Source organism: Cucumis melo, chromosome 1 (assembly GCF_025177605.1).
Source record: "Cucumis melo cultivar AY chromosome 1, USDA_Cmelo_AY_1.0, whole genome shotgun sequence".
NCBI lineage: Eukaryota > Viridiplantae > Streptophyta > Magnoliopsida > Cucurbitales > Cucurbitaceae > Cucumis > Cucumis melo.
In genome coordinates, this window is record NC_066857.1 from 29,517,668 (window position 1) to 29,545,253 (window position 27,586).

The 27,586-nt window shown below is 31.9% G+C and overlaps 2 protein-coding genes across 4 annotated transcripts; one reads left to right on the plus strand and one right to left on the minus strand.

Annotated features, from left to right (window-relative positions):
• The first annotated feature begins 2,527 nt into the window (after nt 1-2,527).
• LOC103492605 (protein KINESIN LIGHT CHAIN-RELATED 1) lies at nt 2,528-5,916 on the plus strand. Of its 3 annotated transcripts, XM_051091377.1 has the most exons (3): nt 2,528-4,270; nt 4,764-4,839; nt 5,253-5,916. In XM_051091377.1, exons 1-3 carry the CDS (start codon nt 2,598-2,600, stop codon nt 5,268-5,270), a joined length of 1,767 nt encoding a protein of 588 aa, XP_050947334.1. In that variant the 5' UTR covers nt 2,528-2,597; the 3' UTR covers nt 5,271-5,916. The 3 variants fall into 3 exon arrangements, with proteins under 3 accessions (XP_050947334.1, XP_050947366.1, XP_008451256.1); XM_051091409.1 differs by lacking the exons at nt 4,764-4,839; nt 5,253-5,916 and adding an exon at nt 4,614-4,763; XM_008453034.3 differs by lacking the exon at nt 4,764-4,839 and having other exon boundaries at nt 2,532-4,270.
• Nucleotides 5,917-15,637: 9,721 nt separating this feature from the next.
• Nucleotides 15,638-19,077, minus strand: LOC103492607 (hyoscyamine 6-dioxygenase-like). Its single transcript, XM_008453035.3, has 4 exons — nt 18,886-19,077; nt 18,035-18,291; nt 16,297-16,612; nt 15,638-15,889 (listed from the first exon to the last, which is right to left on the minus strand). The coding sequence occupies exons 1-4, from the start codon at nt 19,075-19,077 to the stop codon at nt 15,638-15,640; spliced, it is 1,017 nt and encodes a 338-aa protein (XP_008451257.2).
• Between the last annotated feature and the right edge of the window lie 8,509 nt (nt 19,078-27,586).

Consider the following 27,586-nt stretch of genomic DNA (forward strand, 5'->3'; position numbering starts at 1 on the left):
TTTGGTCAAATTAAATATTATTTACTTGGACTAAAATTCAATTAAACCTAAAAATAAGCTTAATTTAACTCAAAAGTTAAATATGACCCAAATCCATGTGGTTGAACCCATGGGTCTGGTCCATGGGCCTAATTGGCCCATGTCCATAAAAATCCACCAGAAAATTCTATAAATAGAGGAATTCTTTTCATTTGTAGAGATTGAAATTTTTTTTATTTTAGAAGGTCTAAAGAGAATTCTCCCAAGAGCCAGAAGACTCCTCACATGTGCATACACTCGAGAGAGAATTAGAGGATCAAATTTTAGAGATCGAATCACATCACATCAAATCAACATAATCAAGAGTAAGAATCAAATCAAGAGTAAGCATACCTTTTAGAGATCCACTCGAGAGAGAGTTAGATGATCAAATTTTAGAGATCAAACTACATCGCATCAAATCAACATAAGTACAACATAAACACAAGTTCAACTTCACGAACCAAATTTCTCTAGAAATTTCGTGTGAATCGTACCTAAGTTGAAACACAAACCTTTTAAAAATGTAGTGAGACTAAGTATTCAACCCACATATACTAAAACGCTAATATTTTTGTATAAAATTATTATTTGGATTTTGTGATGCAAATACATATAGAGGTCTTTTCAAAAATATAAAAAAGCGGCAAAGTATTTACACTGTATAGTACAATTCCGAAAACAGAAAAAGCCTAGGACCCATCGTGTAAAATAATAAAAATGTCCCATCAACTACGCCGTCAACAACAGACGGGTAATATATTTGCGATCGTTTAGATTTGACTATTGTTTGGTACACGATCGTTTAGATATGACTACAATCTATATTTTTCATTCTATCATTTAATTTTGTTAAACGATCATTTAGATTTGATCGTTTAGATTTGGGTTCCCAAATTCAAACGATTTTTTTTTCAAAACTTGGTACACGATTGTTTAGATTTGGCTAAACGATTTTTTTAAATTTTTTTGCTACACAATCGTTTATTTTTTTATACATTCGTGTAGATATGACTACAATTTATTTTTTTTAATTCTATCGTTTAATTTGATTACATGATCGTTTAGATTTGGGTACCCAAATCTAAACGATTTTTTTCAAAAACTTGGTATACGATCGTTTAGATTTGGTTAAACGATTTTTTTTAAAATTATTTTGCTACACGATCGTTTATATTTGTCTATATGATTGTTTAGATTTGGCTAAACGGTTTTTTTAATTCTTTTGGTACATGATCGTTTTGATTTGTCTATCGATGATTTATTTTTTTTACACGATCGTTTACATTTGGTTACTCCAATCTAAATAATTTTTTTCAAGATTTGTTATTCACGATTTTTTAGATTTTTCTATTTTTTGTATACGGTCGTTTAGATTTGGTTATCCAAATTTAAACGACGTAAAAAAAATGAGAGGAAAAAAAGAAATACGATGGAAAGAAATCACAACGAAAAAAAGGAAAAGAAGAAAGACGATGGAAAGATCAAATGACGTAAAAAAATAAGAAAAAAAGAAGACGATGAAAACATTAAATGCCGTAAAAAAGAATAAAAAAGAAGAAAAACGATTGAAATAAATCGCAAAATCAGAAAAGAAAAAGGAGATGGAAAGAAATCGCAATGAGAAAAGAAAAAAGACGATGGAAAGATTTAACAATGTAAAAAAATTAAAAAATAAGAAAGATGATGAAAAGAAATCATAGATAAAAGAAGAGGAAAAGAATAAAGACGAGAAATCGCAGAGGAAGACATGAAAGAAATTGCAGGAGGAAGACGATTTCATCATAAGGAAAAGAAGAAAGATGAAAGATCAAACCTAGAATATTTTAAAAAAATGCTAACTTTATGAATTCGTTGCACGGGCCGTAAATAGTTTAATATTTTGTTATATGTACGTAAGTTTCCCATACATATATTTATAAATAGTTTTAATGATTTTTTGAAAGGTAGTTTTAATGATTTTAAATTTAAAATTAAACCATAAAGTTGGCATTGCGCTTAAAGAATAAACCTTTGATAAAAAATACTATTACATGTTTGTTAAAATTAAAACTTCTATAATTCACTACAAATTTAAATGATACAATAGTAAATGGAAATTATACAAATTTTACCATGAAAAATATTTTCACACATATTATTGTTGACATTTAACCAAAATTTAATTTGGAGAAGGATTATTTTAAATATAACCATATAAATCAAAATATTTATAATATAATAAAATATTATTGATGATGATGATAAAAACTAATAAATTATTATCATCTATAGATACTAATAAATGTCTATCTATTGATGATGATAAAATCTAATAAATTATTATCATTTATAGGTATTAATAAATGTCTATCTATTTATAAATATTTTTATTTAAAATAATTCTTTTATATATTAAAATTCAAATATAAGATTCTTACTCATTTTTAAAATGTGTATTAGAAATTTTTTAAATCATAAATTGGTATTCCAATAAAACGTCGTCGTTTTGACAATCTTCGAGGGTTCGTTCCTCAAAAGGGTTTTGCAGAGGTTTACGCTGTTGGATCCGCAGCAGACTGTTCAATTTCAATTCCACAATGAGAAGAAACGCTTCGATTTCCATTCTTCCTTACTTCAATCGTCTCAATCTCCGCTCACTTTCATCTCTCATTTCCCCAAATTCGATTTCTAATCTCCCTTTAAATTCCTCTCCTGTTTCAACTCCCAATCTCAAGCCCTGCACCAAAAACAATGGATTGTTCTTCAAGTTCACTCGATTTCAAGCAAACTCATCTCGAAATTTGGATACCCTTGTGGAGAAACGGCCTGAAATGTCCTCAAGACAGCGAAAACTCAAGGAAAAATCCGACCTTGAGGAGGCTTTTGAGTCTGCTGACACTGTTGATGAAATGGTCAAGGCGTTTAAAAATATGGAATCCGCTTTTGAAGAGAAGGATCTCGGGTTGGCTTCCTTGAAAATTGGTTTGAAACTTGACCAAGAAGGTGAGGATCCTGAACAGATTTTGTTGTATGCTGATAGAGCTTTAAAAGCTTTGGATAAAGATGATAATAGGAATCCTTCTTTACCTGTTGCTATGACTTTACAATTGATTGGTTCTGTTAATTATAGTTTGAAGAGGTTTAGTGACAGTTTGGGGTACTTGAATAGGGCTAATAGGATTCTGGGTCAGTTGGAGGAGAAGGGTTTTAGTGCTGAGGATGTTAGGCCAGTACTTCATGCTGTGCAACTTGAGTTGGCAAATGTTAAAACTGCAATGGGGAGAAGAGAAGAAGCGCTATCTAATCTCAGGAAGTCGTTAGAGATTAAGGAATTGATGTTGGAAAAGGATAGTAGAGAATTAGGGACGGCGAATCGTGATTTGGCCGAAGCTTATGTTGCTATATTGAACTTTAAGGATGCTCTTCCATTTTGTATGAAGGGATTGGAGATACATAAGAAGGAGTTGGGCAATAATTCAGTTGAAGTTGCTCATGATAGGAGGCTTCTTGGGGTGATTTATAGTGGGCTGGAAGAACATCAAAAGGCGTTGGAGCAGAATGAATTGTCTCGGAAGGTTTTGAAAAACTGGGGCCTTAATTCTGATTTGCTTCGTGCAGAAATTGAGGCTGCTAATATGCAAATTGCACTTGGTAGGTACGATGAGGCCATTAGTACTCTTAAGGATGTTGTTCAGCATACAGATAAAGACAGTGAAATTCGGGGAGTTGTGTTTACCTCAATGGGAAAAGTGTTGTGTAATCAGGAAAAGTTTACTGATGGAAAGAGATGTTTGGAGATTGCTATTGGAATTTTCGACAAGAGAGAAGAAACTTCTCCTGCGGCAGCTGCTGAGGCGTATTCAGAGATATCAATGCTGTATGAGACAATGAATGATTTTGAAACTGCAATTTCTTTATTAAAAAGATCTCTAGCTTTGCTTGAGAAGCTTCCACAAGAGCAGCACTCGGAGGGTAGTGTTTCAGCTAGATTAGGGTGGTTGCTACTGTTGATTGGTAAGGTTCAAGAAGCTATTCCATACTTGGAGGGTGCAGCAGAGACTTTACAAGAGAGTTTTGGATCCAAGCATTTTGGAGTTGGATATATATACAATAATCTTGGAGCTGCGTATTTGGAACTCGAGAGACCTCAATCGGCTGCACAAATGTTTGCAGTGGCAAAGGACATTATGGACGTATCACTTGGCCCCCATCATGCAGATTCAATTGAAGCCTGTCACAATCTTTCAAAGGCATATGGTGCAATGGGAAGGTATGGTTTCTTTCAAGCGTCACTTTTTTTATCCATTGCTGGTAATGTAGTTAACATTCTTCACAATGTACAATGTTTTAGTTATTATTATTGATTGAAATATCCATTGGGGAGTTGGGTTTTTATTGATGATATTGAGACACAGAACCTTATGGATCGAGATCAGAATGTTTTGTTTTGAATGGCAGAGTAGGAAATTGATCCATATAATGTCTCTAATCTCAAAACTGCTCATTTCCTTTTGGAGATATATTTAACTTCATCATGTGCGATAAATTCACTTGCCATTGTTTATTCTTAAACCAAATGTGGCATGTTTATATACTTGTCCCATTCTGCTCAGGTTAACTGTACTTTTACGGTTGTGGAATAACTAGTGGTTAATTGTATACACAAAAATGTCGAGGAGACCTTGATGGGACTAACCAATTATTGGATGACCCAAACTAATGGGTTCATCTTGGACTGGAATTTCCTTTGAGTCACTTGACAGGAATGATAGAGTATCACAAGTATTTGGAATAGGAATATTACATGGCAGAGAGCTTTTGCCGGTCCTGTTAAAAAAAGTGAGTATGGTGAATATTGATAAGTTTATATTTTATATCTATCCTTACATGGAAATATCTAAGTTGTGTACGGAGATGAATGCTTGTGGACCTAACTTGATACTGCTAGTTCGATGTATGGGCTGGGTTGATTTTGAAATTTGATCACTTTGTACTTTTTAACTATCAATCTGTTCTGAATGTATTCGTATTAAACACTATGTTCAGTTCAGTCCTGCATCTTTCTTATTGCCCTTGGTATCTTTATCATTTGTTATTCAATGAAGCCAAACCTTCCGAAAACTCTTCTTTCCTATCAACGGCCGTAATAAAAACCTTTGTTTCTGGATATATAGATCACAGCAGCAATTTGGCTAGTGATGGGCCATTCACGAACTCATTACTTTATTAATATTTTCTGTGTGTTGGTGCAGTTATGCCCTTGCAATTGAATTCCAGCAGCAAGTGGTTGATGCTTGGGAAAGCCATGGCTCGACTGCTGAAGACGAACTTAGAGAAGCTCGACAAACGCTACAACAATTGAAGAGGAAAGCTCAAGGTACATCCAAATTCGAGCTCTCAACAAAGGCCTTGCCCCTACCTCATTCCTCAACGTCTTCCAAAACTCTGCAGCCCGATCTCCCTGCCCATCAGAAACATCAATAACCACAACATCTGATAATATGCTATTTTACGACTTAAGATAAATCGATGGATCAGTTCACACTTGTTGGTAAGTTTTATCCTAGAAGAAAATATTTTCCTTTAAAAACTTGGTCATCTTTTGCATATATCCTTAAAAAATATACAAGACTTCCAAGTTTTGCTTGCATGTCTATATATCTATCCTGCTGGGAAGCATATTCATTGGAAGCTATATGCTCGGGAAAGAGACGGCTGCAGTAGCCTGCAGAGTTACCGAATCTAACGGCTGCGTTTTCTGAGAACTTTGCATGATTCTCATAACTCATCTTGAAAAAGTTGATAGATGTTTATTTAGACTGGTGTTTCAGAATTACATGTATGTAAATGAGTTTGTAATTTTGGTTTTAGTTGCAAAACTCTAAGGTAAGAAAGAAAGTTTCCGGGTTGCCTTGAGTTTGGTTTTAGAAAGAAACATCTCATTTTGTTCTTTTTTCTAATTTTATTTCTATTACCTATTCAAGTGGCTTTGTTTTGGTTGAAAAATGTTATATAAAGCATAACCTATTTTAGTTTCTAAATTTTTAATTTTGTTCTATTGGTACCTGAATTTTGCTTCTCAAATTTTTTAAAAGAACTTACATAGTTAATTTTAATAAATTAACAATCTTTTTAATTTATTCTAAAAATCTTTCATGCCAACATAGAAATATAATTAACACGCCTAAATTAAATAAAATCTAAATTAAAAATTATTTTTGTTCTTTTCTTCAAAATTTAAATCTTTTACATCTTCTTTAGGAGTCCTTCATTTTATTTATTTATTTATTCTTTAAATTAAAATCTTGAAGCAAATTAATCAAATAAGAACTAACTTGTTTAAAATAAATTCTATAAAATTGTAGATAAATATTCCTACAATAAATCATAAAACCACATAAAATGATGATCAAAATCTAGAAGACAATGACTTTTTGAGTTTTATAAAACATCAATTTACTATATTTAGCATTTAATTAAATATAGAAGCTATCTCATCATTTTGTTTGAAAGTTAGTAGGATCTTAATAGTAGGGATCAAGATATGTTTCTTTTTTCTTTTTTAATTTAGAAAAGAACAAACAAGAGATTTCATTTAAAAGTCACTGAAGATGATTTTATTACACTTACATTATCCAAAAATCTAAAAATAAAAAATGAAATGATTCTCGATCTCAAATAATTTTTTCAAATCCGGCAATAAAATTAAAAGAAATTAAAAAAAAAATAAAAATTAATAAGTAAATGCAACAAATGTGATGCAAGCTAGTATTAATAAAAGAGAAAAACCAACTCGTGAAATTAACTAAACATATAGTTTGTCACTTTTTATGTATAGGTAAGGTGATTAGCAATGAGAAGATAAAAGCAATGGAACATCAAGCTGTGACGAACTCATCGACAACTCGACAAAGCTTAATCTATCAAGTTTATCCTAAAAATGATATGGCTGTAGAGAACCAGCAAAACGTCTAACTAAATGAAGCCAACCATCCACATTATCACTCTTTCAAATTCAATGACTTCATAAGCAAATATATGCCTATAGCTAATGATAGGGTGATGAAGTATATATTATCTTCAACCAATCTTAATGGGTGTTTCTAAAGAAAAACTTTTATGTTACTCTACTATTATCCTAATGTACTAAAGAAGGTATATTCTTACCTTTTTAACTTTGAAGGAGTGAGATAACTTTCTACTATCTTAGAACTTGAGAAATATTAATTGAGAAGGGTACTCCAAATTTCAACATAGGGATGTTATCAAAATTATCATTTTTTCGTTTTTTCAAACAAAATACTAGGGAGGTAGGGGATAGGGAGAGTTTACCAAAAGTATCATAAAATATCTTAATTATAGTCTGTATCATGTCAAAATCACCTCATAGACCTTTAAGCCAAATTCCTTCTCTTATTTGTGACACATTGGCAAAAATATGGTCAAGTTATGGTAAACTAAAACGGCATAAAACTTAAGAGATTGAGTATCGTCTTCCGGGGTTGAAGGTTACGTTATAACTTTGTTTAGCTATTTAGAATTGTGTCAATTTAGCTAAGAATTGAAAATCAAATTTGGATTTTTGATTTTAAAAACAGCAATGAGAACTAAAGAAAAGTGTTGTCTAAGCAGTTTCGGTTAAGAAAATACTTTTTTCTTATTTATTGCAGATTTGTAAAGACCAACCTTCCATATATACATCTTACTTGCTGACATATGTGTATGGATGTGGTGCGAAAGCATATAATTGAAAAGAATATCGTGTGAACCGCTCTATGAGGTCGTTGGTGAGTGTCTTCGGATTCGACCGAAGAGAGTTTGTAATTCAATTCAAAGTTGGTTTTAGTTTGAAACTTATAATTCTTACTCAAAGAAGTTTAAGTTTAAATATATTTAGGGAAGTCTAAATAAGTTTTCTAAACGTACGTTTCAAACTAGAGCTGGAAAGAGGTAGTAAACAAGAGAAATTTTCTTTGGGGAGGAATCCAATTTATGATCGCTAGAGTTAGTATGTTTCATATGTATGAGAGTAATTACTGTAAAAATATCTCTCTCTAAAAAAAATAAGTACTTCAGTTTGTAATGATCACTCTACTCTTTACTTGTAAGGTTTCTTTCACTATAACCTCCTAGATGTAAATGATATTGCACTTCCTTTATTTTCACTACTACAAAAACTGACTCTCTTGACGGTTTTACACTGTCAAGAATGAGTATTCTTGACGGTTTCAAAACCGTCGTTGAATCCAGTGTCAAGAAAGACCATTTTCTTGATGGTTGTAAAAAGTGTCAAGAATTGGTATCGTTGACACTTTTTAACCGTCAAGTATTCAATTTTTCATGACAATTGAGAACCGTCAAGAGGATACATTTTTATGACCGTTTTGAACCGTCAAGAATGAGATGATGAAGCCCGAAAATCGTCAAGAATACGACTATTCATGACATTTTAAAACTGTCAAGAGTGCATTTTTCATGACATTTTAAAACCGTCAAGTAAAATTTCATGACATTTACAAACCGTCAAGAGTTCATTTTTCATGACATTTAATAACCGTCAAGAGTACTCTTTTTCATGACATTTGGAAACTGTCAAGAGTGCTTTTTAATGACATTTTAGAATCGTCAAGAATTTTGTTATTTATGACATTTTGCAAACCATCAAGAAATGTATTGTTAATGACATTTCAAAACCGTCAAGCAATTTTTCATTTTTTTTAATTGTAATTTATTTTATATTATTCTTCCTGTATTATGCTCTCATTAGTCCAAAAATTTAACTACATATAAACGACAAATATACATCAAATGGCAACTAAACATCATCCATTCAATATCATTTCGAAAACTTTGCATCATATTCATATATCATTTACAAAACCAATATATATATAAACAATTTCAACAGATTTCCAAGAATTGAACTAAATATCATCTAATTAACTAACCTAGTCCAAAGTATATCATCCCCAATACATAAACTTTCATAATCGCAACCCCCTACATATATGAACAGTTCACCTATCAACAATTCACCTAAACTGTAATCCTCTACAAAGTCACAAAAGTATATCAATCAACCCCTCCCCTCCATATGAACATTTCAGAGATGACGCCACAAAAAATAAAGTTAATTTCCTTTTTCAGAGATGACGCCGTAAGTCCTAGATCACATATACGAACCCAAAAACTCTACCAACTCAACCCGTACCTCATCTAACTCGGCTTGTGAGTATGATTTTCGTGTATCAATCTGTAGACATGCAAAATAAATGAATTAGTATTCATGAAAATTATTATACGTACAAAAGAAATAGTTTGATATATAACATACCGAATCCGAGATGACAATGCTTCCCCTATTTACAATTTCTCTCATATACTTCATGACATAGTATCCACACGTAGTGCTCCCGACTTGTAGTGGACACTATAAAAACAATAAATTAGAATAACGGACTAGTCTTAATTGCTAGTAATCTACAAAATACAATTGAATTTAAATATTTATACTTGCCTTTACTGTTCGCCATTGTAACGCCCAACAAATTCGATATTTCTTTTTGTTTTGTTCTTTGTCATTAATATTAAGTGTGGTTATGGGAAATTATAAATTATTGGAAGAACCTTACCATTTTGATCTTCTCGAGTAATTAAGGTTGAGAATCCTTATTTGTTTAGGATAATAAGTATTATTTTTTTTTATTATTTTTTTTTTTTATTTTATTGGAAATAATTGGGGAAGCCCTTATTAAACTAAAGTTGGTTGTTTTTGGTGAGATTTGGGGAGAGAGAGGAGGGGTTGTTTTGGGTTTTTAAAAGGAAAAGAAAAGAGTCATCTTTTTTTTTTTTATAAAAAGGCCTTGGGACTCGTGCGTAAAGAGGAAGAGAAAAAAAAAATCAAAGAAAGAAAGAGGGGAAAAGAAAAGAGAAAAAGGAAAAATTTTTATTATTGAAACCCTAGCCGCCGCACGCCGCCGCACGCCGCCGCCACGAACCCGAGCCGCCAAGCATCCCCTTCTCTGTTCAGCAGCGCAGCCGAGCCTGCAGTCGAAAACGAGCCGTCGCCGAGCTTCCAGCCGCGTCGGAAGAATCGTCCAAGCCAATCCAGCAGCCGAGCGTCCGTCGGAGCAGCCGTCTCTCGCACGCCCGAAGCCGAGTCGAAGCCACCTTCGCGCGTCCGCAGCCAACCCGACAGCCAGCCGAGTCGCGCCACTTCGATTCGACGCAGCGCAGCCGAAACGCTCGTCTGCAGCCGTCGCCGAGCGAAGCCGCGGTAGCCGGACCACCAGCAGCCGCCGCGCCACCCGAAATCCGGAAGCCGACGCCCCGCGCGCAAAGATCCGTCCGAAAACCCACTCCGCGACCCGAACCGGCGCGCGCCATCTTCCGGAACCCGACCCACGCCCGCGTGCATCCGCGTGTGAAGCCGCGCCGCGCGCTTTTGCGAAGCCGAGCCGCACGCGTAAATTCCTGTTGCAAGCCGAGCCGCACGCGTAAATTCCTGTACCGAGCCGAGCCGCGCCTGCGCCAAGCCGAGCCGGTCCCTGTCCTTTTCCAGCCGAGCCGCCAAGACTAATTTGGCTCCATCCACCTAAATTTTGGTAAATTAATTAATTATTGTGGCATTTCCCAGTAAGACTCCATGCTTCGGACGTTAATTAAATTAAATTATTTTCCTTAAGGGACGTCTTGGACCAAGTAATTGCTGCAGCGCGGGATTTCTCCAGTAGGGGCTCGAGCACTGCAACCTCCTTCTAGGGTAAGTTATTTCAAATGAGTCTTGAACCGTTAGTCGTTGGCGACCTAATTACGAATTTTGGCATATTAAACAGTTAGGACCTCGTCGCTTGGAAAGCGTACTGCCTCGCGGTTAGGACTCGACAAGTAAATCTCCAGGTAAGAGATTCTACTACTAGTTTCATGTTTAGAAGTATGAGACTATGTATGCTCCAATTTTTCATGTTAAGAATTAGACAGTACGATGCCTGAAATAAATGTTAGTATGATGCAACTGACGATATGGTTATACTATGGCCTGTTATGTGTGGCGAGAGCTGTTATGGCTATACGACGAATGTCGAGACGGAGAGTGTAGAGACGATTTATGTGATATGTTATATGCTGATGCCATGTGTATGTATACTGCAATTAGGGTACCTGTTAGCTTAATCTGTTAGAGTCGTACCTGCATGGGTGTCCTTCGGGATCACCACCTATTGAGGACTGTGTGGTCCGACGGGACACCAGTCTAGCATGGATATAGATATGACTCGAGTGACTCGACGGGGTCCTCGCATCCCGACTGTCCTAGGTGTCCCCCGGGGCACCGAAGACCAGAGTTACGTTCCTACGGGAGCGCATGTTGCACGTGTTCGGGAACGTGCCAGAAATTGGGTACCAGTTACAGGACTCTGACAGGAAGTTAACAGGCACCTAGTGGGACTAGTAGTGGGTCCCTTACTGAGTATTTTATACTCACTCTCTTCATTTTATATTTTCAGGTAGAGGACGAGGCAAGGGCAAGGGCAAGCTGGCGAGCGACCCGAAGTGACCGTGGAGGGCCATAGGGGCTACTGCTTCCGCTTATCCTTATTTTAGACTTTCGTATTTGAGCTCGAGTACTTTTCATTACTTATCATCTTTTATGTAGATAGGGCCCGAGTAGGACTTTAGAACGCATTACACCTTTTTGCATAACTACCTTGTTTAAATTTTCATAAATAAAATTTCTTAAACGTTACGCGTTTTTAATAAATTTTATGACTTAAACCACTTGTTCTATATTTAGTAATGACTTCGATTCAGTATAAGGAGTTGGGTCGTTACAGCCATAAAGTTTGTTTCCTGCTTTTATTAATGTTCTTTTGCGAGTGAAATATCGCTATTGCTCTGTTTTGCCAAGATAAGATTGCACATATCTTAGAATATTGTACATGCATTAGAATTAAGAGCACTACATGATATAAAAGATTAAACTTACGTGTTGGTTACATATCTTGTAGTTGCTTTTGATGTCGTCCTTAGCGAGTCAAGGTAAAACACTGTATCCTCATACGCATTTATAACAAGCAGTGCCCAATGACCCCTAATTATACAAAAATGTAAGTACTATTTTATTGTCAATGCAACCAATACCCTGACTAAACTTACCCAGGATTAAAAGGAGCAAGAACTACTTGGTCGGGTTTGGACACCATCAATCTACTACCATTAACATATAAATGATCTCTAACATCCTTTCTACTATGCTTTTCACAATTCCCACATTTCAAACAAGGACAACGAATGTAAGAGGTACTTGTATTCGAAAATCCAAATTTGATGAAATTTTCCACGCCCAACTCATATTCTTTGGATAATCTACTTTATGCATCCATGATTTATCCATAATTGTGAATCTATTGACAAATAAACTAAATTAAATTAGTTCAAAAAGTCTTGTTGAGATAATAAAAAGAGAAAAGAAATATGGATATTGAACAAACATTCGCTTAATAAGACTAAGTTTCCACCAACTAACCAAATAAAGAAAATAAATTCCTATCCATGATCTATCCATAAGTGTAAGTCCTAAGAGAATTTATTAAGTAATGGTTATCAATTTGAATATAATATATGAAAGAATACAAGAAATTCATATGAAAGAATACAAGAAATACAAGATTTTAGCAACTCCTACTAACAAAAAGAATACAAGTTACTATAGGCCATAACCAAATCTATAACATTAAAATCCAACAATCAAAATACAAAAGAATAAAAACTTGCATGCAAACAAATGCAATTATTAAAACAAAGTCTAAATGGGTTGGTGGTCCATGATTTCCCCTATAAACTTAATTGAAAATAATACAATAACAAAGTCGTATTGGCCAATACACACAGTGGGTTAAAGTGAACACTAAATCTCCAACATCAAGAAACTTCATATCCCCTCAATCTCCTTGCCCAAGTCTATGGATGGTTGAATCAACTTATAAAATTTGATGGCAACACAAAAAGAGAAAAAAAAGTGACAAAGAAAGTTTGGGATACTATAAGGTTTAAGTTACTTTCAACCTTGTTATTTTTGCTAATACCAACTTGTAACATTGTCATTCGTCCTCATTACCAACTATTTTATCCCTTTAAATGAAGGCCCTTCTCTACAATTAAACATAGAGAGAGGGACCTTAATGAAATAAAAAGATATACAACGTTTTCTTTAGCAAAAGTATTATAAATTTTCCCTAAAATATAGACAACTTTAGAGCACATGTCAATGGTGGGCTTATTGGAAATGGATAAAAGTCACCTAAAAATGCATATAAAACTGCCACATGAATTCATTAGAGTGGTATGTTTTTCTATCTAATAATTGCAAGGTGGAGATATTAAATAAATGTACTATTGTAGATTTATAGATATCATTTAATGAATGTAGTGTAAAAAATATATGCACAAAAATATAACGAAAGGTAAAGTTTTGGGTGATAGTTTTCAAAACAATAATAAGAAATTAACCCATCAAGAAAAATCATTGGTCATGAACCCAATCAATCCAACAATTTATTCCAACAATAATATTGAAATCGCTAAGGAAACAACTACAAGGTTCACATTTTCTCTCTTACCAAGCACTGGCAGTAGCTGCAAGGAAGGGTGGCTCGTGAGCGGCTTGGCTTGGGAGGTAGCTCGACAACAGAGATCTCGGCTCGGGTTGGCTCGGGTTGGCTGAGGTTGAAGAACTGCAGTGGCAGCGACTGAGGTTGAAGATCTCGGCTCAGACGACAAACAGTGGGTGGTTGTCGGTTGAAGCTGCGGTCGTCAACGACTACAACGCACGGTCGAAGCTGCGGTCGTCGAAGCACGGTGGGTGGTCGTCGAAGCTGCGGTCGTCGAAGGGCTGAGGTGGCGTGCGGCTGTGAGATGAGGAAGAAGAAGAAGATGAGGGAGGCGTGGTGGTGCGACTGTGAGATTGAGAATAAAATATTTTAGAGTTTTTTTTTTCAAAAAGAAATTTAATAATAATAATAAAATAATAATAATAATAATATATTTTTTAAAAAATATGTTTTTTTTATAAAAACATTCTTGACGTTTTTAAAACGTCAAGAAACATCAATAAATTTGAAAATGAAAATTTTTGACGTTTTAAAACGTCAAGAATTTATCAACATTTCTTGACAGTTGTGAAACGTCAAGGATAAATACATACATTTGACGTTTTAAAAAACGTCAAGAATATCGAACTCATAAAAATTCTTGACGTTTTAAAACTGTCAAGAATGTCAAATAAACAACTTGACGGTTCCAAAACGTCAAGAAAAATTGCATATTACTTGACGTTTCAAAATCGTCAAGAATTCTGTAAATTGCCTCCCCTCCTCCTTTTAATCAAAATTCTTGACGGTTTTTTCATTAAACCGCCCCTTTCTTGACGGTTTCTTGAAAAACCGTCAAGAAAAGAAAAAATCAACCATCAAGAAATGGTCTTTTTCTAGTAGTGTTTCCTCATTTTTTTTGTATTGTTATAACATTGTGTATGTGATATCAAGTCTCCTGGGCATCAAATCTAAGAACCATGTTAAATAATTGGACCCAAAGAATTCAATCTCAACAGTCCCGAAGCCAATTGGATTTTAACCTCTAAAATAGGTAAAATTCAAGTTACTTAGGTAATTTAATAAACCAATAATTGGACAAAGTTATGAACACCCCATCAAGTTGCGATCTTCAAAGCACTCCATAAGTAAGGTAGATAAATTCCCACTTGAATGCTCCAAATAGTCATGCATTCTATCACAAGAACAAAATTCTATACATTTTAGAATCTTCAAATTTCATCGATCCAAATTTTTAATATCTAGCTATTACAAATAGAAGAAAAGATATTATATAGTCTTGTAGAGATTCTAGCTTATTTAATGTAAATACTATAATGTCAAAATAAGACATTACCTAAGCTTTCCATCTTTAAAAATTATCTTTCAACTATCATCTTTAGTGCTTCTTTGTTGACTTGTCTCCATCTTTGACTTGTCTCCATTTTCGATGCATTGTCATTAAAAGCAACTTCCATATTTTCTAAAATATATAATTAAACTCAAAGGTCATAATTTCAAAAGTTAAATTCAACGCTAAATTGCTAAAAAACTTAATTAAAAAACCAGTAAGTGTGCATGAAAAAAATATGCATCATCTTCGAGAGTTGATTTGATGTTTTTGTGATTTCTTGGTTCGTATCTATATATATCTTGTGTTGTGACATATTAGATTATCATTTGTTTAACAGTTCTGTCTATAGTATGCCCCAAGATGAAATGTCGAAGTTAGAAAATTTTACAATTAATAATTATCAAGTTTTAATAAGACAGTAAAAGTTAAACCCACTACTCCTTGAATTAAAGTCAAGGGTGTAGAGATATTAGAACTTTTCTTTTTATTTATATGATAGCATGTATGACGTTTCTTACAACTTTTTTCTTACATAAGGATAGTGTAGTGATGCCATAAGTTGTTATTTTTGTAGTACATTACAATAATATATAATGACCTGACTTTTCATACTAACAAAATAGTTCATCTAATACATTACAAAATATAGTAATATAATTCACCAAAGTAACGTGACAATTTTACTTTGGGTAACCCACTAAGGTTGGTTGAAGCTAATAAACTTCAATGCTGTCTCCCTGTCAGGAGGCTTAGACATAAGTTTCTTGATGAAATCTTTGAACTCGAGGGAGAGATAATGTGGAGGGTTGGCTTCATTTATGAAACATTTTGATGGTTCTATATTCACATCATTTCCAGGATAAACTACATACGCCAAGCTTTGTCGAGATGTTGTAGTATTTGTCACAACTCGATGTTCCACTGCTTTCATCTTCCCATTGCTTATCACCTACATATAAAAACCACAAATGTCAAAGTTAGCTTAGTTAAGTAGTAGTTGGTATGACTTTCCATTTTAGAGGTGGGAGGTTCAGTCCCTCATTTCTATAATTTTTATATTAAATGCAAAAGCTGAGAAGTAATTCAAAATTGCATTATTACATATACTTATGTCATCTTGTTGGACAATTTTTAAATATAAGAAAAAATGAGCTAACTTATTTATAAATATATAACAAAAAGTCGTTGTATATATATACGACAGACGATAGTGTCATTTTGCTATATTTGATAACATTTTCAAACAATTTTGTTATTTAAATTAATTATCATATTTTAAAATGCATATATGTTATTTAATATTTAAAAATGTCATGTAAAGTCATTTTTTTTACAGTGTTTGGAAAGCGTACGTACCTCAAGAACATAGCCAAGATTAACGAGAAAGGCATTAGGAAGAGGATCAACATCAATCCATTGACCATCTTTGAGGAATTGAAGGCCATTGACATCTTGAAACAAGATGGTGATGAGTGTTGGATCAGCATGTTGGTTCAACCCTATAGTCAAGCTAGGGTTTGGGCATGGTGGGTAATGGTGTACAAACAACTCTGGATTTTTACTCATTTCACCTCTCAAATACCCTTTCTCAAGTCCTAACCCTTCACTTAACACCTCTAATATCTCTAATGCAAACTTTTCTATCTTCAATAGATATGCTTTCACCACCTCCCTAAAAAAACAATTATTAATCATCATTTTAATGTTAGTTTATCAGTACTGCTGTAGGTTTATAATACAAATTGTTTTGTACCCATACAAACTAATAGTTAAAATAAAAGTTAACTCAAATTCAATTGACATAAAGTACGTTTTTATCAACCTTGAGATCGAATTTTCCACTCCATTTTTTCTTTGGAATTCTAACAAACTAATAACGGGTATCGAGGAGGTTGATATTACTGCAGACATAAATTCATGTGTAAAATGATATTTTACATGCCAAGATATATATTAACATAAATTCATGAGGGGTGTATGGTGAGAAAGTTTTCTTTCTTGGCTTGGGCTTGTTATCGACGTCTATGATGCATGCCTATTCTAAGGTTGTTTATGGTATTTTTTTTTTTAAAAAACCATTAATTTTGTTTACTTAGAAAAAGGATTGGTCTTTTGTATATGTTTGTGGTCTAAGTTTCCAACAACTATTTTTACAATTATTTTCAGTTTTCCTTAAGAAATATTGAAATTTATAGCCAAAGTCCAGAAACGAATTCAATTGGAAAATGTTCCTAAAAAAATGGATTTGAGTTGTGGCCTTGTTCGGTTAATTAGAGTCAAATTTGTTACTGATTTCATTTGTAGTCTTTTTTTTTCCCTATTGTTTCTTTCCATTAGTTTGGACATTTTTAAAATAGTAAAATATATCAAAATATTTGTACAATATAGTAAAATTTTAGATTCGATTAATGATAGACATTGATAGATTTATATCAGTGTCTATTAGTGACATTGATAGAAATTGATATATTAGCGTCTATCGTTGATAATATTTAAAATTTCACTGTTTTTAAAAATATTTTTAACTTTTTGCTATTTTATAAAATTAGTTGAAAATATTTACAAATATAGATTTTTTTTTTGTCTAACAGTCATGTGATAAACACCGATAGCCATCTATTAGTTTTTACTAGTAATAAATGATAGTAGTATATCACACTTTGCCTTTATATGTCATTGATTTACAGTGAAATTTTATGTAAATATTTTGATTCATTTTATTGTATTAAAACACATTTTTTTTTAGTTTTTAAAAACCATTTTTTTCTTTCAAAAACTTTAGCTTAGTATATTTATTATTTTTTTTTGTTAACAATATATTCGGGATGGAGGAGAGATCTTTAGGTGAACCAAACCATCTCAACTAACTAGGCTAAAACATTCATAACACCCATAGCATTTTCCAAATCTAATGGTGTGGGTGCTAGTTTTTTAAAATATCGGCGGAAAATAGATAACAAAGCAATAGATCTCATAGGCCATTGATGGAGATGTCTTATAAGTTGCTTATTTTTTTGAGAAAACGAAAGTAAAAAATCAAGTGATTATGGTATGACGAAACCTAAGTGAAAGATTTTGTGTGTGTACTGTTTACCTGAATTTAGGGGGATTTTGAGGCCAAAACTGAACATTTTCGTCCAAATTAGGATGACATGTTAACTTCAAAGTATCTTTCCAGAGGTGAATTTGTTCAGTTTCATAATTTTGAGAGCTTGAATAAACTCTACAACTTTTATGATCTGGATCTTTGGAGCATTCCCTCTCTTTGTCTTCTGGTGACATGGCATGAAACTCCTTCAGGATCTTCATCGTCTCTTCTACCAATGTTTTTGGGACACCATGGTTTATAACCTAAACGCAAGTAGTAAATCGACGTCGTTTTTAGTGATATCGATTTAAACATTGTATATATACATGAATGTGACTCGACTGGTTAAAACATATACAATTCTTCTTTATTGAGTGACAATTTAATGTATAAAAATTCAAGGTTTATCATGAGAATTTAAAAACGGTAGCAAAGTTTATTTTATTCTTATCCCATTTGTAAGTGTTGACTTATTGGGATTTGCGCTAATATTCAAATTTATAATCGGGTGTTCGGTTTAACTACCAAGTTAATTGGGTCGAGTTGGTTTATTTTCACTCATTCCAATGTTTCTAACTCTCTTAAAAAAGATGTAGAACATTGTACAAAATCGAAAAGAAAAAAAAGCTTAATTTTGAAAAGCAAAAAAAAAAAAAAAAAAAAAAAATTCAAATAGTTATTAAAGAAAAATTTAAATCTCGGATAGTTTCAATTGTAGTTTAGCGAAACTCATTTTATAAATTATTTATGATTCTGGCTTTGGCTTTTACTTAAATTTTTGTGCTCTATAAGTGATCAAAATAAATTTATGAGTCTTATGGTAGTATCATCAAGAATCTACAGAACAACATTCGAACCTGGACAAATCCAAACTCTTGAGTAACATCGTGAACTTTTTTGAGGAGAAGAGTTCGATCGTCTATTGCCCAATCGATCACTGGAATCGTCTTCTTCACCGAGACGCCAAACCTCTTCTCTGGAGGATACACATATGTTTCTGGAACTGATTCAACACCCTTCCAATTAGACACAAACTTTGTTTGAGACATCATGCGATTATCTATCCAATGATATTGATCGATAATATGAGAATGAAGTAGCTTCTAATTTATATACAATACTGAGGTTTCTCTTTTTCTTTTATGGTTTAAATAGATAGGCAAGTTGTTGCAGTATAAGAATTTCTACTAATAGGCTTCGTAATCATGTTGGTAACCATTTTGTTTTTAGTTTGTCATTTGTTTTTTTGAAAAACTCTTGAACTTTTTTAATCTAACTTTAAAAGAAAATACAAGTTTTTGGAACCTACCATTTATTTGTGTTTATTTTTCAAAATTTTGGTTGAGGTTTGAAAACATTTGGTGTGGTAAAAGTGAGCCAACAAAACAAATAATTAAATTTATGCATAGATGGTAGGGTAGTGTTTATAAATTTAGTTAATTTTCAAAAATTAGAAAACAAAAATTTAATTGGTAACTAAATGAGGACTTTGTGTAATTTTAATTTTAGTTGAGAAAATATAGAGTAATATTTGGATACATCACATAGTTGCTATTATCTTTACACTACTAGAAAAGAAATGTTTTATTGACGTTTTTTCAAAGTGAAGTTTTACAACGTCAAAAGAGTTGTCAAGAAAATCGAAGTTCACAACCACGTAAAAAGTAAAAAATATTGACATTTGACGTGTATGAAATGTCAAGAATATGAGTCTGTGACACGTAGAAACCATTAATTAAAGAACAATTTTACTCCATATGTGAAAATATCAAGATGGTTTTTTACTTTATAAGAAAAAAATGTCAAGAATGTAAGTTTTCTTTGACAAGAATTAAATGTCTAAGTGCAAAAGTTATTGATATGTTTAAGATGTCAAGTCTGTTTTGGTTTTATTTTTAAATGATAATTTGGATATTTCCATAATAAGTTGTTGCTGTATTGTTCATGTATTCTGGTCCAACGTAACAATCACATAATTATATGTATATCTATATGACAAATATTCTTCAAACCCCAAATAAACTTTGATTCAATCTTATCAACCAAAAGTTCCTCCAATACCTTTGACAAAACTTTACAGTTTTTCAAACTTGTCAATACGAAACTTCACACAACTCCATGAAGAATTTTCTTAAAGTTATTAGAACAATATGAACAACCACACATATGAACATTTTAGAAAAGAATATAATTATTCAAACAGTCTGCTCGGCCAAAATGAACAATTTCAATAGTTACATTTTCGAAACTTTTATCAAAACTACCCATCCACCCCATATTAACAAAACTATCATCCCTTAAAATGGAATCCAACTTTAACCAAATCTCGCTCTCACTCTGCTCCCACGCCTCCACAAGATAACACCTACATCAATTGAAATAACATACCAAAAACCACAACATATATATTGAAAATATAAAGTGTATGAAAGAGAGATGCGGGGAGGAAGAAGAAATTAAATTCATTTTTTTCAATCAAAAGTGTATAATTATAGAGTGTATCAACTCAACCAAAAGTGCACAATTATCAAGTTTATCAACAATATATCAATCAACTTTATCACATGCAATATACCAAGTCAAGTATATCAAAAAGTTTATCAATAGTACTATAAACGAATGAATGATTTACAAATATAACAACAGATCATCAGCCATAGTCCATCATTATCAAATATATCAATCAAGTTTATCGAATATATTAGCAATACAAACGAGAGCTTGATTGATAAGTATATCAATTAAACACATCATTATCACGTATATTAGTCAAGTGTAAAGCTGAGCTTCCATTTATTTATTTTTTTCTTTTTCAATTTGTGTAAAAAATAAACATTTAAACTATGAGCTAAATTAATTTAGTTTGTTTTGCCTTTTTTTTTTTTTTGTAAGAGTTCCTACCCTAAAAACACACACATGCCCTTTTTTTTTTTTTTTTTTTTTATAAAAAAAAAAAAGAAAATATCCTTGACGTGTAAGACATATCATCTTGATAGGCATTCATAATTTTGGATTAAAAGTAAAAAATTACATATTTTATTCGAGCTTTTAATTCTAAATTAGGAAATATTATATAATGGATAAAAATATGAAGAGTTTATTGTCTAAACACAAATAATCATGCATTATATTATATTCCTTGAGAGTGAAGGTTTCCCATCTCACGCATTCCTCTTTAACTCAATAAAAAGAAGCTTTCCTTTTGACATAACTTCTAAAAGAACTTCGTTTTGCATTCCTGTAATTTTATAAAATATAAATAAAATGGTTCATATAGCAACTATATCTATGGAGTTTTATCAAATCACATTGACTAAAATTTTGATTTTCAGAACTATGTAGACAAAATTTATATTTCTTCGCCAACTTTCACCAGTTTTCCAGATTAAAACGTGTTATACCCGCAAATTTTCTACAACTATTTCATGATTTGGTCATAAATTAAAATTATTTGTTTTTGTTGTTTCTTTCCATTTAAATCAAGCTCTGGTTGATATTTCTTAATCATACGCCATAATCTAATCGCTATTCATTGAACAAAAAAGGATATGGAGAGATTTGATATTTTGTGGAAGAGATCTTTTTGGTGTGAGAAATTAAAACAAATTATATGACTAGATGGTTTCTTTAAAAGAATAAAATTGATTGCCATTTATCACGTTCAATTAATGTGTAATGCAGGGATTTTTTCTATTCTCAAGTTAAGTGTTTTTATGTTAATTTATTTTATTTAAATGTGTGTAGGAGAAGGGAAATTTGTTCTTAATTATGTTGTGTCTTCATTAATTATATTGTTTCTTTTAGGAAAAATCCCCTTTTTAAGTACTCAAGCTAAGAGATTATATCATAGTTGTTCAATCAAATCATATTCATTTGATGTGAAAAAGAGATGGAGAGATTCTTTCCGTTTTTACATATCCTTCATTGTATATAAATAGATACATAGATCAATTGAAATTTGTTTATACTTTTGTAGGTAAAAGAATAATATAATAATAAAATTATAAGAAGATTGATGGGTTATTATAAAGTCATTGTTTAATTTCTAAATATGAATACAATGTGTAAACATGTCACTCTTTTCATTTATGGCAATTTGAATATGTCAATACACTTGATGAAGGGGATAATAGGGTAAACATTATTTTACAAGTATTCCAAATTTAAAAGAAATCCAACAACCAGATATAAATTAGAGATTTACTTTTATATAAGTAAGCATCCACCTTAGAAAATTATGATACTCAAATGCAACCCCACATTGTCAACAAGTAGTAGTATGGAAACTATTTCCATTATCGTATCTTAGGAGAGAAGTAGCTGTAATCTGCACAATTCAATTTTAAAGAAAAAGTTTTCGAGTTGATACCGAAGAAAATCAAATAAAAATAGTTGGATGATGATTTTGGAATTGAAAATGTCAAAACAATCCAGTAGTTGGAGGATCAAATCCATCCTGGATAGGCAATCGAACTCCAGATTACTCCCTTAATTCCCTTTTGTCTTCTTGAATTATTTGTTGTATTGTTGCATTTTTTACATGATTCTGTTATGGAAGCCACTGTTAGACTCAAATGCTCATAGTTTTTACTTTGAAAGCTCAATAAGGTTAATTGAAGCTAATTGCGGTCTCCGTGTGTCAAGAGGCTTAGCTTAGACATAAGTTTGTTGATGGAGGGCTTCGAACTTGACTTCATTTATGAAACATTTTCTATGGTCACATTATTATTTTCAGGATAAACTAAATACAACCAGCTAATTTGTTGAGACGTGTTGTATTTATCACAACTTGATGTTCCCTTTACTAATCTCTTGCATATAAAAAAACAAAAACTGTGAAAGTGAATTTAGTTCATTAGTAATTGACTTAACCATCTATTTTAGAAGTGGGAAGTTCAAACCCCACCAAGATTGCATTAACACTTATAATTGTCGGGTTGTTTTCAAATATAAGAAAAAGAGTAAAAACTTATTTAATTGACAAATATTTCTAACATATATATTTATTTAAAATGGTGTTACAAATGTCATGTAATGTCATTTTCATTCTAGTGCCAAAAGTGGAGGTACCTCGAAAATATAGCTAAAATTAAAGAGAAAGGCATCATGAAGAGGATCAAGATCAATGCATTGACCATTTTTGAGTGTTGGATCAGCAAGTTAGTTCAACCCCATAGTCAAGCTGGGGTTTGGACATGGTGGGTAACGGTGTGTACCAAAAAAATCTGGATTTTTACTCATTTGATCACCTCAAAATACCTTTTCTCAATCCCTAACCCTTCACTCACTAACACCTCTAATATTCTCTTTAAAGAAAATTTTTTAATCACCACTAAATATGGTTTCACTACCTTCCTAAAATAACAATAATCATCATTTTAATTTAAGTAGCTAGTTTAGGGTTTAGTGTAATCTCAAGTAGTTAGTTTATCAGTGTTGTAGGTTAACAATTGATAACGTTGAAAATAAATTATCTTATTTCGCTTAATTCGAGCTTGTTCCTTGATTTTACGTTCTCGGTTGACTATTTTGTAGGTTTAAGAATCAAAGAGGTAGAATTGGACTGCAAAGAAAATTGAGCTAAATTGGACCAATTCGAATTCCTAAAGAAGAAATTAGGTCAAAAGACCCAAAAATTACCAAATTGCCACTATGGGAGGGTATTGCGATGCTCTATGCTGCTAGAATACATAAATAAATGAATGCATTATTCTTTCTAGTTTTGAGGATTTTGGAGGAACTCATTGTATTTCTCAGAGTATTTTGATAGTATGATTGATATTTCTTATCTTTGGGTTTTACTCATGATTTATTGATTATCATGAATTACATCTTCTTGTTATTGATTGACAACCAATATTTGATTGTGCAATTCATGCTTTAGATTAATGTATAATAGGTGACATATAATTGTATATGTTAATCTCCAAGAAGCAATAGGTTAGATATTAAATTTGTAATTAGGCTTTTCTATTAGAAATTTATTCCAGCATAATCTCTAAAGAGTGTAATGTGGTTAGTTACATTTTGATTAGAATGCTTATGATCATCTAATTAAATTGAGTAATTTTATATTTATGACCCTTGGTTAGCTTTAATTTTCTAATCAATTGGGCAAGATCACATAGATAAGAAGCTAAAATCATACATTGATATAATTTGATGATCAAAATTGCATTGGGTGATTCCATTCCTCTAAGTTAGAACCTTTTGTTATACGTTTGATTGCACATCTATCTTTATTTTTCTTGCACTTTATTCATTTTGAATCTCAAACCATCACGACTTTTTAATATCTCCGGGCGCGTACATGAAATTTCTTTTTTCATTGTTGTGGAGGGAGGGAGAGAGATTGTAAAAGAAAAAAAAAAGGCAAACTTGACAACACACTTGCAAAATTTAGCAAAATTGAGAGAGAAGGAGGGAGGGAGGAATAGTAATAAAAGTCGATCTCATCCTTAGAATTTAAAATTTTGTTATATGTTGTAAATATTTTAGTTTATTTTACTATATTTAAAAAATATATATATATTACTTAACCCGTTAAATTCACACGTAATAACACATTTTTTCTAAATTTCCAAATTAAATTATTTAACACCTATAACAAAATTAATCTTAAATAAATCAATTTATCACTTAATCAATTCAAGATAATTAAAAAAAATTACCTGAAATTGGGATTTTATATTGCAACTAATTCTGTCCTTTATCTTTACTATTGTTATAAAGCTGCGCATCACTTATGTTGTCAAGTATCGGATCAATTGTTCTACAGTACATTTCGAAGCATTTCCCAAGAGGTGAAACTTGTCGAAGTTTGAAAACTTTACCTTTATTAATTATCAAGTTTTGTTCGTTTATATGATAGCATATATGATGTTTATTACAATTTTTTTTCTTACAAAAGGATAGTGTAGCAATGTCATAAGTTGTTATTTTTCAGTATATTACAATAGCATATAATGACCCCACTTCTCATTAGTAACAAAATAGTTCATCTATTACATTACAAAATATAGTAATATAGTTCACCAAAGTAACGTAACAATTTTTACTTTGGTAACTCAATAAGGTTGGTCGAAGTTAATAAACTTCATTGCTGTCTCTCTGTCAGAAGGCTTAGACATAAGTTTGTAAATGAAGTCTTTGAACTCGAGGGAGCGATAATGTGGAGGGTTGGTTTCATTTATGAAATATTTTGATGGTTCTATAGTTACATCATTTTCAGGATAAACCACATACACTAACCTTTGTTGAGACGTTGTTGTGTATGTCACGACTCGATGTTCCGCTGCTTTCATCTTCCCCTATGTATAAAAACCATAAACGTCAAAGTCAAGTTAGCTAAGTAGTAGTTAGCATTACTTTTTCATTTTAGAGGTGAGAGGTTTCATCCCCGCCCAAAATTTTTATACTAAAAGACATTATAAAATTTGTAATTCAAAATTGCATTATTACTTAGGTTGTTGGTCAATTTTTGAATATGTGAAAAAATGAGCCTAAGTTATTTACAAATTTAACAAAAAGTCACTAATGACAAACGACAGTGATATTTTGATATATTTAAAAATATTTTAAACAATTTTGTCATTTAAATTAATTACCACATATTTTAGAATACATGTTATTTAACATTTACAAATGTCATGTAGAGTCACTTTTAGTGTAGCGTTGGGAAGTGTACCTTAAAAAATATAGCCAACATTAATGAGAAAGGCATCAGGAAGAGGATCAACATCAATCCATTGACCATCTTTGAGGAAAGAAGGCCATTGACATCTTGAAACAAGATGGTGATGAGTGTTGGATCAGCATGTTGGTTCAACCCCATAGTCAAGCTAGGGTTTGGGCATGATGGGTAATGGTGTACCAAAAGTTCTGGGTTATTACTCATTTCACCTCCAAAATACCCTTTCTCAAGCCCTAACCCTTCACTTAACACCTCTAATATCTCTAAAGCAAACTTTTTCATCACCACTAAATATGCTTTCACCACCTCCCTAAAATAACAATAACCATCATTTTAAGTTAAGTAGTTAGTTTAGGGTTTAGTGTAATAATTTAAGTAGTTTATTTTATCAGTGTTGCAGGTAATTAACAGTACCGATCATGTTGTTCTACCTTATGAAATTTTAATTTAAGAAGTATTAATCGTAAAAGTGAGCTATCAACTTTCAGACCAGAAGTTTGCATGAATCCTCCACACTCCCATTTTTTTCGAAAAGGATCCAACAAACTAATAACCGGTGTCGAGAAGTTTATTCCATTGGAACATAGATTTATGTATAAAAGGTTAGTTCACATGTCATGAGAAATTAACATAAATTCATGAAGAGGCGTGGCCAGAAACTTTTCTTTTATTGTCGTGCCTGTTATTGACCACGATGCCTATTTTTGTTACCCGTTAAGGGATAATTCAGTTTAACGAAAGTTTATACTATCCTCTTTTCCAAAAAGAAAGCTATTACTTTTGTTTACGTAGAAAAAGGATTGGTTTGTCTATATAAATATGAAAGAAAGAGAATGAAGTTGTAAAGTTTAGGCTGGGTATGCTAATTATTTGGTTTCTTTTAAAACTGATAACAAGTTCATTGTTAATTTTATTTGTCTTTTCTGTGATGCATACAATGTTTCTTTTCAACTTATGTATTATAGTTTTCACCAAGCTTGAATTTCAAATTACAATTTCTTTTCTTCTCTCTCTCTCTCTTTTTGAAGAAAGGAAAGTTTTTTGAAAACTGTCTTTTTAGTTCGCAAAATCGCTTGAGTTTTTGAAAATATGAGTAAGCAGTCTGGATACCATAAACATAGAAAAACTTAGGATGTGAGAGTGTTCAAAAGTTTGATTTTGAAAATGAAAAACAGATTGATTACCAAACAGGGTCTTTTTTTTTTCCTCAAAAAATATTTAAATTTATATCCAATTTCCAAAAACAAAATTAAGTTTTTGTATCTAATTTCTTAGCTCAAAAAAATTGAAATAGGAAAATACTTAAAAAAGAAATGGATTTGTTGTTCAGTTAAATAGAATCAAATTTTTATAATGATTTCATTTTTAGGCTTTTTTTTTTAAATTTGTGTTGGTTTTTTTCGATTATCTTATTTCTAGTTTTCATATTTTTTAAATGAATGTTTGAATTTTTAATAAATTTTGAAACAACGTGTTCAGGATAAATGATAAAACAGTTGAAAATATTTATAAATATAAAAAAAAATTCATTGTCTTTCATTAGAATGGCAGACCTGTAAAGAACAATAGATATCTGTAAATGTCTATCAATAATAGATGATATTTAGTATATCGTGACTGCCTACCAATGTATGTCATTGATATAGACTGACCTTTTACTATGTTTATATACATTTTTTTTTATTTATTTTGCTATATTTGAAAATAATCAATTTTCCAAGTTTGTGAAAGCTTTATTTCAAAACTGGTTTGTTAATAATATATTTAGATGAGGGAGAGGTCAATAGTTGATGTACTATCTCAACTAGATCAATAGTAGTAGTCATACTTCAGATCTAAGTGTTGTGGGTGTTGATTGTTTAAAG

Bases quoted from the DNA above. Each gene is read 5' to 3' on its own strand.
- LOC103492605 (XM_008453034.3), top strand. From the start codon at position 2,598: ATGAGAAGAAACGCTTCGATTTCCATTCTTCCTTACTTCAATCGTCTC. The intron at 4,271-5,252 runs GTATGGTTTCTT...GTGTTGGTGCAG, and splicing joins GCATATGGTGCAATGGGAAG to TTATGCCCTTGCAATTGAAT.
- LOC103492607 (XM_008453035.3), bottom strand. From the start codon at position 19,077: ATGTCTCAAACAAAGTTTGTGTCTAATTGGAAGGGTGTTGAATCAGTT. The intron at 18,292-18,885 runs GTTCGAATGTTG...ACTTGCGTTTAG, and splicing joins AAGAGTTTGGATTTGTCCAG to GTTATAAACCATGGTGTCCC. The intron at 16,613-18,034 runs GTAAACAGTACA...TTGTTTTTTTAG, and splicing joins CAAAATCCCCCTAAATTCAG to GGAGGTGGTGAAAGCATATC.